This window comes from Opisthocomus hoazin, chromosome 5 (assembly GCF_030867145.1).
Source record: "Opisthocomus hoazin isolate bOpiHoa1 chromosome 5, bOpiHoa1.hap1, whole genome shotgun sequence".
Lineage (NCBI taxonomy): Eukaryota > Metazoa > Chordata > Aves > Opisthocomiformes > Opisthocomidae > Opisthocomus > Opisthocomus hoazin.
The window spans coordinates 71,339,378-71,357,754 of NC_134418.1; the positions used below are offsets into that span (position 1 = coordinate 71,339,378).

At 37.4% G+C, this 18,377-nt stretch overlaps 1 protein-coding gene across 1 annotated transcript in view; it reads right to left on the bottom strand.

Annotated features, from left to right (window-relative positions):
- Positions 1-18,377, bottom strand: part of SPOCK3 (SPARC (osteonectin), cwcv and kazal like domains proteoglycan 3) — a 232,908-nt gene that overhangs the window by 106,313 nt on the left and 108,218 nt on the right. Inside the window, exon 4 of the mRNA XM_075421673.1 lies at positions 14,333-14,447. Within this exon, the coding sequence (XP_075277788.1) occupies positions 14,333-14,447 (115 nt within the window). The remainder of the gene's footprint in view (positions 1-14,332; positions 14,448-18,377) is intronic.

Consider the following 18,377-nt stretch of genomic DNA (forward strand, 5'->3'; position numbering starts at 1 on the left):
GGTTCAGTTTCTGGGGTTTTGTTTCAACTTTGACTTCTTCACTCTACATCATGCAGAGCTTGGAAAATTTCCTAAATATTCTTAAAATTATTTCAAACTGTTCAGAAAAAATGAAAATTAAGATACTTCAGGCCTCAGCTTTTGCCCTGCTCAGTTGCTCCTAGAAGCACTCCATCTTCACACAACAGGAGTCTTTGCTGGTGCCTCAGCTGGGCACCGCTGGTATTCTGCATACCAAAAGACAACCTTTATCCTAATGTAGCTGCCTAATTCCATCTTCAAAGTCATGACTCTGCAAAACAACGAACTCACCACTCAGCCTCAGAGCTGAACGTGCTTCCAAACAATTTGCTTTAAAATACCAACCATAAATCCAGCTTTGAAGTCCCACAATTGCAATGTAGTAAGCGCAACAAAAAAGCTGTGGTTACACAGGGGAAGGAAAAAGTAATCTATGGAGAGATGACATAAATGGAAACAGATGCTTTCTGCCCCCACTGTGTGGCACAAAAAGCATTTCATAATTTGCTTAGGAAAGCATGTTTGCTCAAAAGCGTTATTTTTTTTTGCTTTTAAAAATCCTGAAAGCAAACAGTGCTATTTTTTCAAGTGGTACTTTTCCCTCTGTAGTTCAAAGTTTAGCTCAATTTTTATTTTTATTGCAGTCTTCATAGGTTCAAGCGTACATAAATAACTATCTTTTGGTATTTGAATAGCTTGAGTAAGAAAGTAGTGTCCACTTTGCTGATCAAATATAGCACCTCCTTTTACACAGCAGCCGTACTAAAAACTTAATAGGACAATGACCACAGGCGAAACTTACACCTCTATTGCCAAGAACACACTTGCCACATGCTAGAAAAATTAGTTGTCTTACCTGTATGCTAGCTTAAAGAACTGTTCTAGCTCTCCATACACATTTCTAAACCTTCCGTTTAACCACAATGCTGACCAAGAGCTCTGTAGCAGCAGTGTCGTGTCAAAATTAAACAGGTTCCAAAAATGTGCTCTGAATCTGCTGCCTCATGTATTATCCCTGTTCCTTCATTATGAGAGGGTAAATTAAACTAACTGAGCAACGATTCCAGAAATAAAAACCTGTCATAGTCTTTCTTACTAAGCTAGCTTTCATCAGAGTGGCCATTTTTCAGTGTGTTTTCATCTAGAAGTCTCTCTAGGTCTTTGATCGTATTTTTAACAGCTCTGCAGTGTTTCTGTTTCTGCTGTGTCGTTTATCAAGGTGGCCAGAGATTAACAGGGCTACTAACACAAACAAATTGTGAGACCTCACTCATAAAATGATTTCTTAATATTTACAGACTATTCTCTTTACCATTCTTTACAAATCTCAATGTTTTGATTGCTTTTAGAACTACTGCATCTACACAGATTCTCCAAGTTCTTCATAACAGCACTCTGTGCTTGCTTCTCAGTGGAACACAGACAACATTCATTCTATCAAATTACCTTGTTTTATAATTTGAAGATAGGTGAATTAGAGCATGACAAAAATCTTGCAGTGTAGTAAAAAGCCTCCAGCATTTGTACTTTGAAGTAAATGGTCATATGATGTCAGTATATTTCCAGAATATGAAAGAAAAATCAGTTTTCCAGAAGCCTCAAATCTGTGAGACAGAGGACTGAAGTCACCCTAGAAATGTTGCTATTGCTGGTTCCCTACGAAAGAGAATTTTATGGGTAGAAGGGTCAAAAGTACATAGGTCTCCAGTTTAGGGTATAATAATGAATAAAGGGACAGCAACCCCTCACATCTTACTTCGTAACATGGAAGAATTTAAGATACCTGAGAGCAAGGGATTACATTCTGATCCAGATTATCTTGGCTGTGCATTCACACTTAGACTCCAGTAGCATGCCCCAAAGATGAAAAATCACTCACTCACATTCTCAGGGTATCAGTTTCTTGTAGTCGTATGTTTATTGCTTTGTGCCCCAGCCTAAATCTCCTCTCAGATAATCTTCCCTCTAATTTGCCTCTTCCTTGCACCAATGAGCTTAGGCTTGGAGATGTTTGCAGTTTTCTTTAAAAAGAAGGCCCAGCAGCAAAAGCTTAGAACACGACTAGCGCTGAATTTAAGGATCAAAACTTAAAATTAACTTTCACAAGTATGCAAATCGTGGTACTACAAACATTCATTGGAAATGAATGTGCAAGTGGTGAAGGCAAAGTTAAGGGGAATTCATTCTTCAAGATGTGCAGAAGTTTTAAGAAATATTTATGTGCCCAGATCATCAGCTTACCAAGAAATGAAATAGTCTCTGAATTACAATACAGTTAACTATTTTAAATTTTTATATATATGAAACTCTCTGACGAGAAAAAGCCCACCTTTTACAGCAGAGGTATTTTCCTCTGTTAAGCATCTTTCCCAGAGGCATTATTTCTACTACGCAAATGACTGTATTTTACAACAGTTTTTACTTTAGTCTCCGCACTAAATAATCTACATTTAAGGTAGAAAGAGTAATAATTAGAAAGCAGAATAGATAAATGATGTCACCATGCATAGTCATGCTTGAAAACATGAAGAATTAAATCACCCTAAAGCACAGTAAAAAAAAATTAAGTGTTGTTTACTGTGTATTCGCTGAGATGATAACTTTGGATGGCTTGATCCATAGGTGCTATGAACTAGTTTAGTGGTCAGTTACTCTATTCCTTTAGTTTAGTGGAGAAAAGCTGCCCTGAAGAGAGGAGAGAATTGAGACCTTTATTTTTTTTTCTTCTTTAAATTGCTTTATGGAACAGGCCAGGAATTGCAAGTCTGTGCTTATCGGTAAAGTGCTTACATTGTAAGTATTAACATATTGCTATTATAACTGCAACTTCAGGTAACAGTCCATCCATAAAATTATGACATATCTTGAATTCTTTGCACTTTTGCAATCCTATAAAAAAACCCACCCTACTATAAAATGCTTATATAAACTTTACCCCCAAAGTTTACCTGCCCTTGGATGTTCAAATATACCATTGAAGGTCCGCATTTGAAAAAAGCGTCCCTCAAAGGAAATGAACCAGAGCACACTGGAGTCATGCCTACCCTGGGTGCAGGTTTCCTCAGTTATAAGTTCTCCTTTATTCTCAGCCAGAAGTTTTGTCTAGACAGAGTTTGAGCATTTGTCTGACATTTCCAGACACAGAATCTATGGTGCTATGCATCGTGCAGATAGTCTGCACAAACCCCAAAGCATCCCTGAAACAACTGTACAGATACTGCCTGAATTAAGGCAGTGGATCCCACACATTCAAGAGCTTTACACGCAGCCTTAACTGTGTTGTGATTATAAGGGTTTATTATTATCACTGCTAATACAGAGATTGCATAATTGTTTTTGAAGAAGTATTTGTATCATGTAAGTGTTCTAATATTTAGGTTAAACTATAAAATGACAAAAAAGATTTTTTTTTTCTTTTAGGCAACAAGGATCTGATATAGAATATATATTAGTCTCTGCAAGAAGCCATACCTCTAAATATAATATAATATTAGTGTTCTCTTGTACAGCATTTTATAAAGTGAATATACTTTTGACAATCCAGACACATGAAAAGGCTTTTGGTGTTTGATTTTAAATGAAAGAGAAGTGTAAAAATGTGACAAAATATCCACTAAAAACTCTTATATAACTGACTATGTAACAAAGATAAACATTTAGTGACTCCTAATATGCCTTTATTGTCATAAGTATGCTATTTGATTTCCAAAAGCAGCAGTACATTTTACTGGGAAGTACCAACATAGGCGCATACTTCACTCTATGATGACAAGCATCTCCAGCTGCTACAATTAATGTATATTTCATTGGAAACCTGTATATTTTTTCAATGGAAACCTTAAATGTACTGTTTTACACAAATGGAAATTAGTAGAACAATTTTTATTCCCTAAACACTACTCCTACTCAATTTCACACACTTAACAGTTTTCTCACCACTGGTACATAAGAAAAAAACAGATGTGTTCTGAACACAACTTACGAAGCAAGACTTTCATGTAAAATGAAATGCATTAGAACTGCTTTGGCAGGAGGGTTGGACTAGATGGCCGACAGAGGTCCCTTCCAACCCCTAACGTTCTGTGATTCTGTGTGATGCTAGCTAGTAGTAAAAGCACCTAATTACAGTCAGATCCACATGAAAAATTTAAAACCCATAGAAGAAGCCCTCACATACAAGCATCTCTAAGTTTTATCCTGTTCCATTACCCAGTGTTCGAGTATTTCAATAACACTGAAGAAAAAAAACAACCAAACATATGACCCACCAACAAATTCCAAATCAAGTACTAATTGCTTACCAATGTTTGCATCAGCTATTTTACAATTCATAATATATTCTAATAAAGTACACTGAAAACTGATACTGACAGCTAATTTTTAAAGCACTATAAAAACAAACCACAAGCTTTACTTCAGAGAGGTATTTGTAAGAAGGGGTACTGAACTGTTCCTGAATTCATTGTGCGCAATTTTTCTGATAAAGGAATATTCAGAGATTTTACTTTTACTATTTTGTATTATTTCAATGTTTACATAATAGTCCACAATGAATTTTATTGCTATGGACTATAATCACATCCTTATAGTTAGGGACAGAAAAATCATTTCTAAGCGTCATCTTCATAATTCTTCTTAACTTTGTGAACAAAAAGGCAATATTTTTAAGTGGTAGATTCCCAGGAATACTGTGAGGGAAAAGACCCTTTTAAAACAACAAAATAAAAGCTCACAAACCATTTTTTATTAATGGGACAGCAGATTAACTCGCCCTAGGGTTAGTCAAACGTTGTACACTGTAACAGCAATGCTTTCCCAGATCAGACATCCCATTTCCTATAATCCTTTCCTGTGTTCTAGTTTTTGAATGGAAGTGTCCTATCTTACTACTTTTTAGCAGGTGGCACAACTGAGTGTGCCTTCAACAACTATCAGCAAGACAGAAAGAAATACAGCAAACTGGGATCCGCCTGCCTGTAAATAAATTCCAAACCTAATTTATAATCTTATTGAAGAAGAGGAAAGTAGGACGCTCATGATCACTGAAACACTCATCATGCCAACTGCTACCCAGCGCACCCTCTCGCTACTACAGGCCACTGAGAATCTGAACAAGCTTGCTAGAGCAGGTAAAACATGAGTAGGTGTAGGACTTACTAAATTAGCTGAAGTCCATTTGCACTAGTCTAGAGTAGGACTCCGTATTTTCCCTAAATATAGATGTACTGTGGATTTTGAATGGGAGGGAAAAGTATAGTGGAAAACACCTGTTCTGCTAATAAATAGAACAGGTATTTTGTGTTTGTTTTTTTTTTTTCTTAAGGACAGCAATTTTTTAGTTTTGAACTTTGGCTACTAAAAGTATAAATACTGTATGGCTAAGGTACCACCTTAATAAACAGTAAGGCTGATATGGACAACACTGGTATTACAATATACGCTCTTGCAATCTACCTATGTATCTTCCCTTAGCATTAGCAGAAGTTACTTACATACAGAGAATGAACTCCATTAGAGGATCCTGTTTTCCGCTAGCATCCGTAACTCCCACTAAAATGAACGGCAGAAACAAATGCAAACCAAGGGAAGAACAGGCCCTCACAATATATGCAAAATGTATGATGCATAGCATTAGTCATACTTTCCTTCCAAATGCAACAAAATAGCTAGCAAAAAAGAATCTTCCCTTTTTTCCTTTAATAAATTAAATTGCATAACATATAAAAATCCCCAAAATATTCACATCTACACCTCTCTCAAGCACATAAAAGTCTGAATTATTTTCTCAACAAGTTCAATTAAGCTATGGCTAAGTAAACTTCCTTTTCAGTACTTTGTAGAGTGCAAGTATGACCACAATGGCATAGTTACACAATAATTGGACTAATCAAAGCTATATAATGTTAGCATTGTGAGTGAAGTAGTGTTCCTCATTAGCCTATTACAAAAGAATTACTGTAAATTCAGCCTACGTGCAGCATCAATTCCTGTGCAAAAACACACAGATAATGCAACAAGCTTGAAACACTGCCAAGCTGGCAGACTGGCAGCACAAATTATGCAAAGAACTAGAAAGCCTTCAGTAGATTCAATAGAGCTTGGAGCATAAGAATGATTAAGTATTTCTGTGTACAACTACAAATCACAGTAATGAATGAGACTAAAATTTCCAATAAGGGACTTAACTGCACCAGCTGGCCTTCTTCAGCAGCATTATAATGTGAAATGATGACATCCTAAATAGTGGTGTTTGCAACTTTCACATAATCTGCCCAAAGCAAATCCCTTGTTTGCTTCAGTTTTTGGAAGTCCTTTTCTTTCAATCATAATAAAATGCTGCAACACCTAAAGATACAGAAAAGCTACAACGCTACACTGTTCCCTCTTCTCTGCTTCTTTTCCTTTTTTTTAAACAAATGAGAGCAAGGGTTTATTTGATTCTAATCAAACAGAGCATCTTCCAGATCAGTTCTAACAGACTCTTTCAAAACTGCTCGGACTACTTAATATAGCTACAGATTTGCAATTACAGCTTTCGTTTCTTTTCTTTTCTTTTTAATCCAAAAATTTAGTGGTAGCAAGCCCAAGTTGAAAACCCTCTTTCTTTTACTGTAAAATGAGAGTGACAGTAAAATACCTCAAATTCCAAAGCATGATGTTTTGTAAATCCGGGATACATGTGCCCATACTATATGAACCAAAAATATACATATAATTCTGTATACATTTATTTATTTATATGTATGTACGCACACGTGTGCATGCATGTATGTATGTGTATTTTTCTTATCAAATGGGCCTCTCACGTACTTGGACTTGGTCACTTTTTATGCCTGGGGTCATAATCTCAGCCATGCAACACCACAGCATGGCAACAAGAAGTTTTGGGTTGCTTTCACAGTGGAATCAGTGCTACAGTGCTGCAACATATGAAATTTACTCTGGGCTTTTGTCACATCACCCATAACGGAAAAAAGGTTAATGCGTCTCATGCTTCAGGGCCCAACACTCATCACTTCAAAGCTGAGATGGAGTATTTCCCTCATATTATAATACTAAGGTGAACACACCCAGGGAAGAGCTTCTGATAATCCAGCTCATATAAAAAGTACTTAGACTGGGTTTCCACATTCATCAAAAACACTGTAAGAGAGCAGGAGTTTAAGGCCAGATAATGGACTAGATGACCAATGATTCGAACTGAATCAGCACTTGGAAATGTCATTTAACTCAAAAGCCTAAAGGAAGTTGTAATAAGATTAAGTGCTAGCCCAAAGTCTATCACAACCTATCCAACCACCCTACTTTAGTAAATTAGATTAATTAACGCTTTTAGCACTATCAGACTCTGTGAGTCTATAATAAAGTGTTGCTCTTTAACATGCTTTAACAGTGAAATTGTGGTAACTTGAAGACTGCAACCCATAGGCAGAAACATTAGAAAATTTCTGTTAATCCCTGAATTCAGGTACTACTCCACACAAGCACAGAGGCAGGGAACAATTCTCAATAAACCTAACTTCATTTCATAGACCTCTCAAGCAACAGCAGAGGAAACATTTTACCCAGATAGCACCCACCACTCTCTCCCCAATTCTTAAAATACGGAATTCTGTATCATTAGGCCCTCTATGCTGCTCACCTCCTACCCAGCTCCACATTTTACAGAGGCCCAGTCTGCAGGCCCTTCTCTGGAACCTGCCTTGTGGAGTTCTAATACAAAAAAATGAATTATAGTTTTTTGTTCCTTTGTTTTAACTTAGTTAAATGCTTACTTGTTACAGCTCTCTATCCATGACTAGCAAATTCTTTTCATTTCCCAGGTAAATCACGATCTGTAACTGAAATACTTTTACCATGATTAAGTCACCTCTCCTACCTTAACGAGTTTAATTTTTTAGAATTGCTAGTATCATCAGAATCTATTGCTTAGATAATATTTATTGGGAATCAGTTACTCAAAGAAGATCCAAAGAGATGTGCACCTCTATGACAAGGCAATTCTACTCCTCCTATGAACACCTGTCTTACGTTATTAAAATGGCATAGGTATAGGCTGCTACCATAAAGAAGACAAAAAACCAGCACAAAAAGAAGACAAAGGGACTGTAAATGGCTGTAAGGCATAATCTGAAAAGAGAAAGAAAATAAATCATAAACAAAAAGATATGCTACAAAAGGAATGATCCCTTATTTCTAAATAATTCCCTGGAGTTTTCCTATATCTACTACATGAAAGAAAAATTGGATCTGGAGTACCTGAATTGTGTTACAATTGCTTCCTACTCTGAAACCTAAGAATAAAATGATTGGAGGGGGTGAGTAATCCAATAGAAAGAAAAAGAAAGTTCGAGGTCCTTACACAAGTAATAGCTGTCAGCCTTTAAACATTTCAAATCCATCTTAACATGTTATGGATGTAACATGGCAGAGACAAGCGTAATCTGTTTCTCCCACAGCAGTGAACTGTTGTGTTGATCTGCACATCTTACATAAACAAACCCACCCAAAAGCATGGCAGGACCTTCATAATGCGGGCAGGGGGCATATAGTATGGCGAAGAATTCACAGAAGATACAGATCTACACTTATCTAGAAAAACTGCACATGCATTTAATGCACTGAGTAATTTAATGCATCAAAGCATTGATTGATTTAATGTATCCAATCAATTTTACAGATTACATTTACTTACGGAAGAAGAAAAAGAGCCTGTTTTATGAGATTCCACTAGGATCAATCAGTAAGTACAAAGCTAGTCACTAGGTCCTATTATATCAAAGACCTTGCAATTTCCTCATTTTCAGAACTTATACACAAAAAAATTTCCAAATGTTACCAAGTCATTACCAGTTTCTTGCACTAAGCAGCCGAATCTTGGAACGGACTGCGTTAATGACTGGGTCTCAACTGAATTAATCTCATTTGTAAATCGTCTCTTGCAGCTGGTTTGAGATAAAAGCAAGGAGGAACATTTGAAGCAGGTAGATGCTTTCCCCCCTCCCCCTCTCTCCTTTCTTTCACCTTTAAGCACCAGGCTTAAGTCTTTTTGTTTCAACAAACATGCAGTACTGAAAAAGAATTCCAGTAAAAATAATCTAACTGAAACCACAGACAAGATCCCATGTTTACTGCTACGCTTACATTAAGAATTTCTGCTGAGTGGCCACCCTGCCCAATTTTTTCAAGTTTTCTCGAGTCCTGCGCTGAACCTGCCACTAACTTACTTGTATAGAACTTCACCTATACACTACTTACTTTAGTACAGTAGCGTTATTCTGAGAGCAAATTACATGATGTGTCAGTTCATATCATAATTGTCTGTTTCAAATATAAGATGAAGTTAACAGACAATTTATCAGGACCTGCAAATGTGCAATAGCTTGTTACTGTACTAACTCTGCAACTTCTCTGAGCCTGGTTAGCTACCAACTTTCCATGGCCTTAATGAGTTCATAGGTGTTGTGGTATCACCACAAGTTCGTTCTTTCTTTGCTCAAAGTGGCAACCACAAGTATGTGAAGATTTAAGGATTTATCTTTCCCACCTGCTGCTCTGCATATACAAAGAACACACATTCCATTGCAAGTATTCTTAAATATCCATTACCACCTAGCGCCCTCCTTTGACTCCTCCCTTTTTATTTGCTGTCCACTTCTCTTCTGGATGAACAGTCATGTAACTTTTTTCCTCTTCCTCAAGCTCACAGGAGTGAACTCATAGTTCACACAGATTCTCAGTACTGCCAATTCAAATAATTAAATCTCCTGAAAGTGAAGTGATTGAAGTACCCCATCTGGAGTACTCTGTCCAGTTCTGGGCTCCCCAGCTCAAGAAGGATGAGGAGCTGCTGGAGAGAGTCCAGTGGAGGGTTACAAGGATGATGAGGGGACTGGAACATCTCTCCTACGAGGAGAGGTTGAGGGAGCTGGGCTTGTTCAGCCTGAAGAAGAAAAGGCTGCGAGGGGACCTTATAAATTTTTATGAATACCTCAAGGGTGGGTGTCAGGAAGATGGGGCCAAGCTCTTTTCAGTGGTGCCCAGTGACAGGACAAGGGGCAATGGGCACAAACTGAGGCACAGGAAATTCCATCTGAACACGAGGAAGAACTTCTTCCCTCTGAGGGTGACGGAGCACTGGAACAGGCTGCCCAGGGAGGTAGTGGAGTCTCCTTCTCTGGAGATATTCAAGACCCGCCTGGACAAGGTCCTGTGCAGCCTGCTGTAAGTGACCCTGCTTCAGCAGAAGGATTGGACTAGATGACCCACAGAGGTCCCTTCCAACCCCTACCATTTTGTGATTCTGTGAAAACTAAAATGAGTAGACAAATTTCTGTTAGTATGATGAATCTCCTGCTTGTCACCATAACATTCACATCACTGTATCACAGTATTGGCAATACTGTATTCCAATATTCATTCTACTAGTAGTATTTGTAACTGCATGAGGTATGCTCCCAAGCATTTTATTATTGCATGTACAGAAAATTTACAGGGTTTTTTTCCCCTTAAAGCCTATCATTTAACCAGTAAAGATAAACTGGAAAGCACAAAGGTATGGTAAAACACCATTTAGGCAAAACGAAAAGTTAATGTCAGTCTCCAGAGTTTCAAAGAATCAATGAAAAATGCTATTTTACACCAGATTTTGAATTATTTGTTTATCATGCACTCTAGCGCAGGCAGCTACTCCTTTGCACAGCAATCCACATGGAATTACTTGGGATAAATAACATTAATATCTGTGCTGCATGTTTTCACCTCTTAAAGTACTTCCTCTTCCATAGGGCCCAGCTAAGAGCATAGCACACAGAACGCAGCTTCTGACACAGCTACAGACAGCAGAGATGCAAATGCAATTCCTGCTACTAACAAAAACCTGGTACCTGTAACCATGCCCCCATACTTTCTAAAGCTCTGGTACTCCAAACTACTACTCTCATGACCAATGATGTACAACACTTATTTCACCTTTTTCTCAAATACTGTCCAGTCTCTCAAGGACATCACATAAAGCAAGCTCTTGCATCAGGATGCTGCAGAAGCGTGCTAGAAGAGGACGTGCCATCTTGGCAGTCTCCCAGGGAAGGAAATGAGCCTTGTGTGCAGCACCTCAAGGCTGAGGGAAAGCCATGACCTCTGCTGCCAGGGAAACTGAAAAAAAAGCAAAGCCATAGGTTTGTCTGACCCACGATGCCAGGAAAAGGACAGCGAGATGCAGCAGCTGGTTTTGAAACCACGCAAAGGAAAGCACGCTGCGGCAAAAGCACGGTGCTGAGATCCCTGATCTAATAACAAATTTTAGCACTTGCGAAAGCACACATAGAATCATCACATCGGTAGAGTGTACTGTCACATTAATTAATCCTGTTGGGACCATGTCATATCACGTCACTAAGTGTCTTGTAGGTGGCTGGGATATCCAGTGATCACATGCTTTACTGCGTAGTACTGAGGTACCCTTAGTAACCCATACAGAGGGCTGTCCCATACAGAGGGAGTAACCCATACAATAGGCTGCAAATTGTACTGTACAGATGAGAACAGCTGGGACAGCATGGACTGAGTAACACAACGTCCATGACAAAATGTTTTTTCTGCAAGTCAACTTCTAAGAAAACAACAAAAGAAATTACTAATGCAATTTCTCTGATATAATTATCAGCATTCACTGATTAGCAACCTCTCTGTCTATGCTACTACCTCAAAGAATGACAGAATCTATATACAGAAATTTATGAACAAGGTAATAGGGCTGCTTGGAAATGCTGCTTCTAGTAACAGAGAATTTAACTGCACATCTGAGAAATTCAACTTGACACTACAGAATAATCTATTCAGCTGTAACGGTATTTCATGTTTCTTTCCCTGGGGTAGCCCAAAGGTGCCCATAAACCTTTTGTTGGTCTTGGAGGTATGCAGAGTCTCTGCTTCCCTGTCAGTCTCTTGAGGATAGTCTTTGCCACTGTATCAGTTCAACATGCTTTTAACTACTTTTCCTGTGCAAGAGTCTTGGGAACAATCTCTGAAACATCTACGAATCTATACAGCAAATACATCCAAATGCAAATCTATGGGCAAGTTCTTTTTATGAAGAGTTCCCAGTAATCCATGAAAAAGACCCATTTTTCCAGAAGACATCACCAACTGCCTTTTCTTTAAAAGAAAACTTAAAAAAATATTATTCGGATTATCTAATCTTTGAAGAAGACCACAAGCACGCACACACAAAGACGAACTGGAAAGGGAAAATTACTGAAAATTACTGAAAAAATACTGAAATGTTGTAAAGATTTATTCCCAACAGATTGAATACACACACAACTGACATACTAGAAATGGATACAGGTAGACAATATAACCTGACAGTTGATAATATAACCTTTCTCATCTATTTTTTACCAAGACTTCTAAATGAGTAGACTAGTCCTTTCGGAACTTGGAGAAAGAGATGGCTCTGCTGAAAGTCAATACACAAATTGTGGATACCAGTGAAGGAATAAAATCTTTGGGTAAAGAAATCAATAGCGGTAGAGAGACCAGCAGACATGACTGCTTGTGAATATGCTATTCATTCTCTTATCCCACCATATTACAGAAAGATCAGAGACCGCATGAAGAAAACCTCTTCAGAAAGAAAGCACAAAGCAATTGATTTCACATTGAACCTGGTAATCTGGGGGAACAGGGAGATCCAAATTGGGAAATCCTTGTCCTGGCTCAGGACAGGTGGGTAGAGAACTGCTTCATCTAGCTTACAAGACTTGCAGTGCTTATTACAGTCACCAAGCTGCTGCCATTGCAAAGTTTCCCATTATGAGATTGTATTCTATTCAGACAAGCTTTGCCTCTTAAAATACTACTTTTCTAAAAGGGTGCCAGGGACTGTGGAGGAATAATACAGGTATGAAGGCAACTGTCAATACATTTATTAGTTCAGCCACTATATGCATCTTCATCTAGTCTAAAGAAGTTTTCAGTCCTTAACTGCTGCACGTACGCTTAACTTGGAGATGTCATTTTTTCACTGTTTTCAATGTGTGTAATACCTCAGAAATTTTGTGTTGCCTTTTCACAGTTGATACTTGCATATTGCCCTGACAGTTCACATGCAGTTGAAATTAGATTATTAAGCTTTGTCTGATAGTAATTCTTGTACCTTACATAATACTTCATCAAACCAGAAGGTCTAGCTCTACACTGAGATTGTTTGATATAAACAGTTTAGCTCTACAAATAATGTAAAGCTATTTTGTTAATTAACTGCAGCTGCAGATCAAGAATAGTTTAAACTTTTCCTTTCACTATGTACTATCTCGCTTGTTTGTAAAGCTCCAGATGGGTGTATTTAACATAACTAGACACTCGGAAGAACATTCCTTATATCATTCATAAAACTGTACCAGCTCTCTACAAAGCTTGAAATGATCCTTTTACATCAGACAAGAAAGTCTCTTATTTTCCTTAGTTCTTTTCAGCCCCTACTGAGCAAAGCACTTTAACACACACTTATTTCAATCAAGTTATTGAAGTTTAGCCTTTCTACTATGCTGTTTCCCACAATGAAGTGCAAAAAAACCCGAACAATCCCAGGTCAGAAATGCAACCCGATTCCTTCTCCTCAACAAACAACCACCTCATGACTCAACTATGTGTATGGTTCACACCCCTATGTACTCACTTTCTGCCCCACATAAAGCCACATCAGTACATTAATATGTTGCCACTCTACGACCTACATAAATAGAGCACCCAGAACTGTTCTCCCCAAAAGACTGTAAGAATAAAAGTCATCTACATTTGGATTCCAGAATAACTTTATCATGTATTTGCTCCTTATATGTAACCAGTCCAGAATGCAAAGAAAATTGGAAAGCATAGAAGATGATAAAAAAGAAGCAAAACCAAAACAACTTACACGATAACGGCCTGTTATCTACACTTTAACAGGCAGTTTAGAGTTCTCTAGCTTTGTATAAGAAGTGATGAAGTCAAAATAATGTACAGCAGCAGGACATTATCATAATCGTTTTATTCATGTGGTACCGGCACAGTAGGTATTTCCTTAAGTGTATTTGTATCAGCAGCTTGTGATACTTAAATATGCACACCCTCTAGTTTACCAGCCTATCAAAAAAATCAAATATTAAACATTCTAATCAAATTATGCATACATAATTATTTCTAAAATCCACTCCTACTCTGCTCACATGTTGTTAAATAACTAAACTAATTACAGTGTATTTATGGTTTACAGTCAGTCACGAACACTATAAAAAAAGTCTATATGATTAACTTTTAAAGTATTTACCTGTGCGTAAGCCTTCGGTGACTAATGCAAACAGCAGTTTGTTGATCCTGTGCAACACAGACCTTATGGCGACTACATTTCATCTTTAAACACGGATCTTTAGCCGGATCTAAAGCTAAAAATAATTTTAGAAAATTGTTAACAATTATCTAGAAAGATGCAATTAAGAAAAGAAACACACCACACATAAAACCCACCAAGTATGTGGAGAGGGGACTGGCCTGCTGCTTGTACAGCATGCCGGAGTGAAATGCACTGATTTTCACCAGGATAAGATGCAGCACACTCAATGATAGTGCAAAACTCCTTACCAAGGAAAACGCATCTTCATGAAACATGGATACTTCTGTATATTCTCATACAATACCACTGCTTTTTATAAATAAAAATACGGATCTTCATGAAACATGGATAATTCTGTATATTCTCGTACAATACCACTGCTTTTTATAAATAAAAATACTAAGTACCCTATCCAACTCTCTACTGGTCAACACTTCTAACAAAGGCAATTAAAGGCTGCTGGTTTGTACTGTAGTTGAAAACACTTCTTTGATATTAGAATTTGCTTAGGACTTTTAGGAAGTTTGCATACCCATTATGTCTTTCAGAGCACCAAATTCCCAAAGAAAACCATTTTGAAATGGATTCTGTTGCCTACAGTTCTCCATTTCAGTCATGTCACTTCTAAACAGAATTAGATTTGTGATTTTTATAGCTCAGAAGCCACTGCATTTCTGAAATCACAATAAAACTGTAAGCCAAAAAGTAATGAAAAAGAAGTCAGAAAGGCAAATGACATTTGCTCAGGAGTTTGGAAGATTTGTTCGTTCAGATGTTGGCTGCCACATCTCCCACATATGAGATCTTTTTAAAAGCTGTAAGCTGGGATGCTAATAAAAAAAAAAAAATGTACTTCCACCCAATCAATTTCTCATCATTCCTACTATGAAACAATAACACCTACTAAGCTACATAGCACAGTAATAATTCAATAAGACATAAATAGTGATGTGCTGGTCCATAAGTAAATTAACCCAGAGAAGTGGAAAAGCATCCATTCACTAAATTCCGCTGTTGTGTAGCCAAGAAAGTACTCACCACCACATCCTTTAAACAATTGCCACTTTCTCACTCTAATCCACAAATACTAGCATTTCTACCTTGAAAGTAGTTTCCCTTTCCTGCTTACTAATACAAAGCTGGGTTCTTCTGATGCAACATTAAGTGATGAACAATGACAATATCCACATTTACTGATAAATAACTCAGATAAGATTTTAGCAAAAGTATACTATAATATGCAGGTGAGTGATTGCTATGACTGTCCTTAAATATAAATTCTACCTGCAATATTCTAGGTCTCTTATTTCTGTTTTGTGGGGGTGTTTGTAGCTGGTCCTTTAGTCATTAATCTGTGCTCATCTTTGAACTACAGCTTGAACTATAAATACTAATTTCTGGCTATAGTACTAGAAGAGCCAAATAATCCTGTTTGTTACTTACTATATTTGTATAGCATATTTATTGAGTAACCATCCCTACATGACAATACAGAAAAGTTTCTGCCAATTTATGCTCTCACAGGAAACAATCAACTACTCCCTTCTCCAATCTCCACGGTGTCTTTCAGGTAGACCTAAGTATTCCAATGCTAAGTTTTTATTCCTATAGGGATCTAGGTATCTTTTCTTTTTCCCAGAAGTTTAACACCTAAAACAAAAACAAACCCAAAACCAAAACAAAAAAACAAATCAAACAACCCACACTAATAAGTAAAACACCAAAGCTTAGCTTGAGGAGACACTACGGAAAATCCTAAATCACAAAATCAAGCAAGAAAGCCATGAACAACTAGAATTCCGTCTTCCTGTGTTCGTCTTCACTTTACCATATTGCGATCCAGTCCCCCATTATATTTCAGAAATGTTCTTTCCCCTTTTTTCATATTTGCTCATAAATTTTGTATACATATTTTCTGAAAGAAAAGTTAGTTTCTTCTGTTCTTCATGATCAAAAGTAAACTTTTAACCATGGCTGTATTTGTACTGCCAAACAATATTAACATGAGGCTGACAAACCACGTACCCAGGAAAAAAACCCAGGTTGACCATTAGTGGTAGTTTTGACACATGACTTTGTGGTGCTAAATATGATTAAATGCAGTCTAAGCAGTGGCTTTTTCAGTTTTCAGCGCAAAATATATGTATCATATTACCAAAAAAGCAGAAAAGTGATGGAAACCTTTATTACAGTAATAGTTCAGTGCAGTCTGAAAAGAAATATTTTCTTAATTACAGCATAAGCCATGCAAAGATGCATTCCTCTTCCAGGTACTTTTATTTCTACAGCAAACCAGCCATAAAACCAGAATGAGTCATCCAGTTTAAGTCTGATTACAACAACCCTAAACAAGTGGGAAGCAAATGCAGCAAAAAATGACTGAACTAGGATAGCAGACTTGGAGTCAAAAATTAACGTGAGCATATTCAGTAGCCTTCTCCAATACATTTAGATTTTAGAATCTATGTCAAATACTTTCTCTGCTTAAAGTCAGGCAAAATGTAATGTCAGCCCCTAGCAAGCATGAGTAGATCATCATTTAATGTACTGGTCCAAGTACCTCTTCCCAGAACGTTCCCCACTGGAGACACTAAGGCAGCAATACTGGAATATTATATTGGCCTATCTTCAGATAACTGTTTTGCAGAACTGAATAGGTTAATGGAGTAAAAATACATGAGCAAGAGAAATCTGGAATCACATAAGGATGCAGAGTTCAGTATCAAGTCAAAAATGTGTTTCAGGATAAGGGGTGAACTGAGGAGATGACGTAACTTTCCATTCCCATTGAAATGGTTATTTCCTTTCCAAAGTTCTTGGGACTCTGAAGGTGTGTTTTGACAATTCTATCAAAATTTAGCAAGCCATAACATAGCTTTTTGGCAATGTTACAGGCAGAACCCAGCTTTACAACCGAGAGATGGCACTATCACACTTTGCCTTTATGGCAACACAAAGATGGGTATCAAACTCGGGAAGACATCCAGTTTATTGCTGGAATCAGAATGACTTTACCCCTAGAACACACCACACATCCCTCCAAAAAAAACATACATGCAAGTAAATTAAAAAATTTTAAGTTTTTTAAAAAAAAAAAAAAAAAAAAAAAAAAATCAATGGATCTCCAAGAGATCTAGATAGGAAATCAAATTAGCAAATGGCGTTGAATACATACATGATGACAGAGAAAGAAGTGCTGGATTTTGACAGCACTAACAGAAAGGAAACTGTTGGGAAGAAAAAGAAATGAAGAATTGTATTGAGTACTGATGTTCCATTAGGCTTCTTATGTACTTAATGGGCTTTTTGCACTTCAAATAAATGAGATTGTTTAGAATTCTGTGTTAAATACATTTCTGTGCAGCACTCATCGAGAAATCATACCTTTTAAACGAAAGGCAACAATAGGTGTTCACTGGTGAGAACTTAATGTTAGAAAACATTGTGCAAGACAACAGAGTATCTGCAAGGCTCCCCCTTCCTGGCCCTATGTTGGTATCAGACTAAGCTGTGTTCTGTCCATTTTTCTCCTCTAAGGATTTTCTTTGAAGAAAACCTAATAGCTTACAAAATCCGTAAATGTGGCTAACTGATAACACATTCCGTGCACACGCACATTGCTTGTTTCGTTTGCTAAGAAACACAGAAGTCAAGGTTGATTGGCTGCTTCTTTTAAAGTCAGTGTTTGTTTTACAAACCAAAGCGAAATACTGAACAAAACTTGTGTTTGTGTACACACATCTGCATATTTAAGACATAAGACTTTGTCTCAGCAGCTTTGTCCAGCTGCAGAGAAATGAAGAATTTTTAGGTATTTTTTGACACCATCTCTACCAAGTAGACATTGAAGAATATACCAGCGAGTTCAGTAATATCTCAGAGGTATTTCTTTATAGCTAGCAGTTGACAGGAGAGTTTGAATGAGAGAAATGTTTTGGACGTTTCTGAAGTGAACCACTTCCCGGGCTAGACTCGGCCCTCT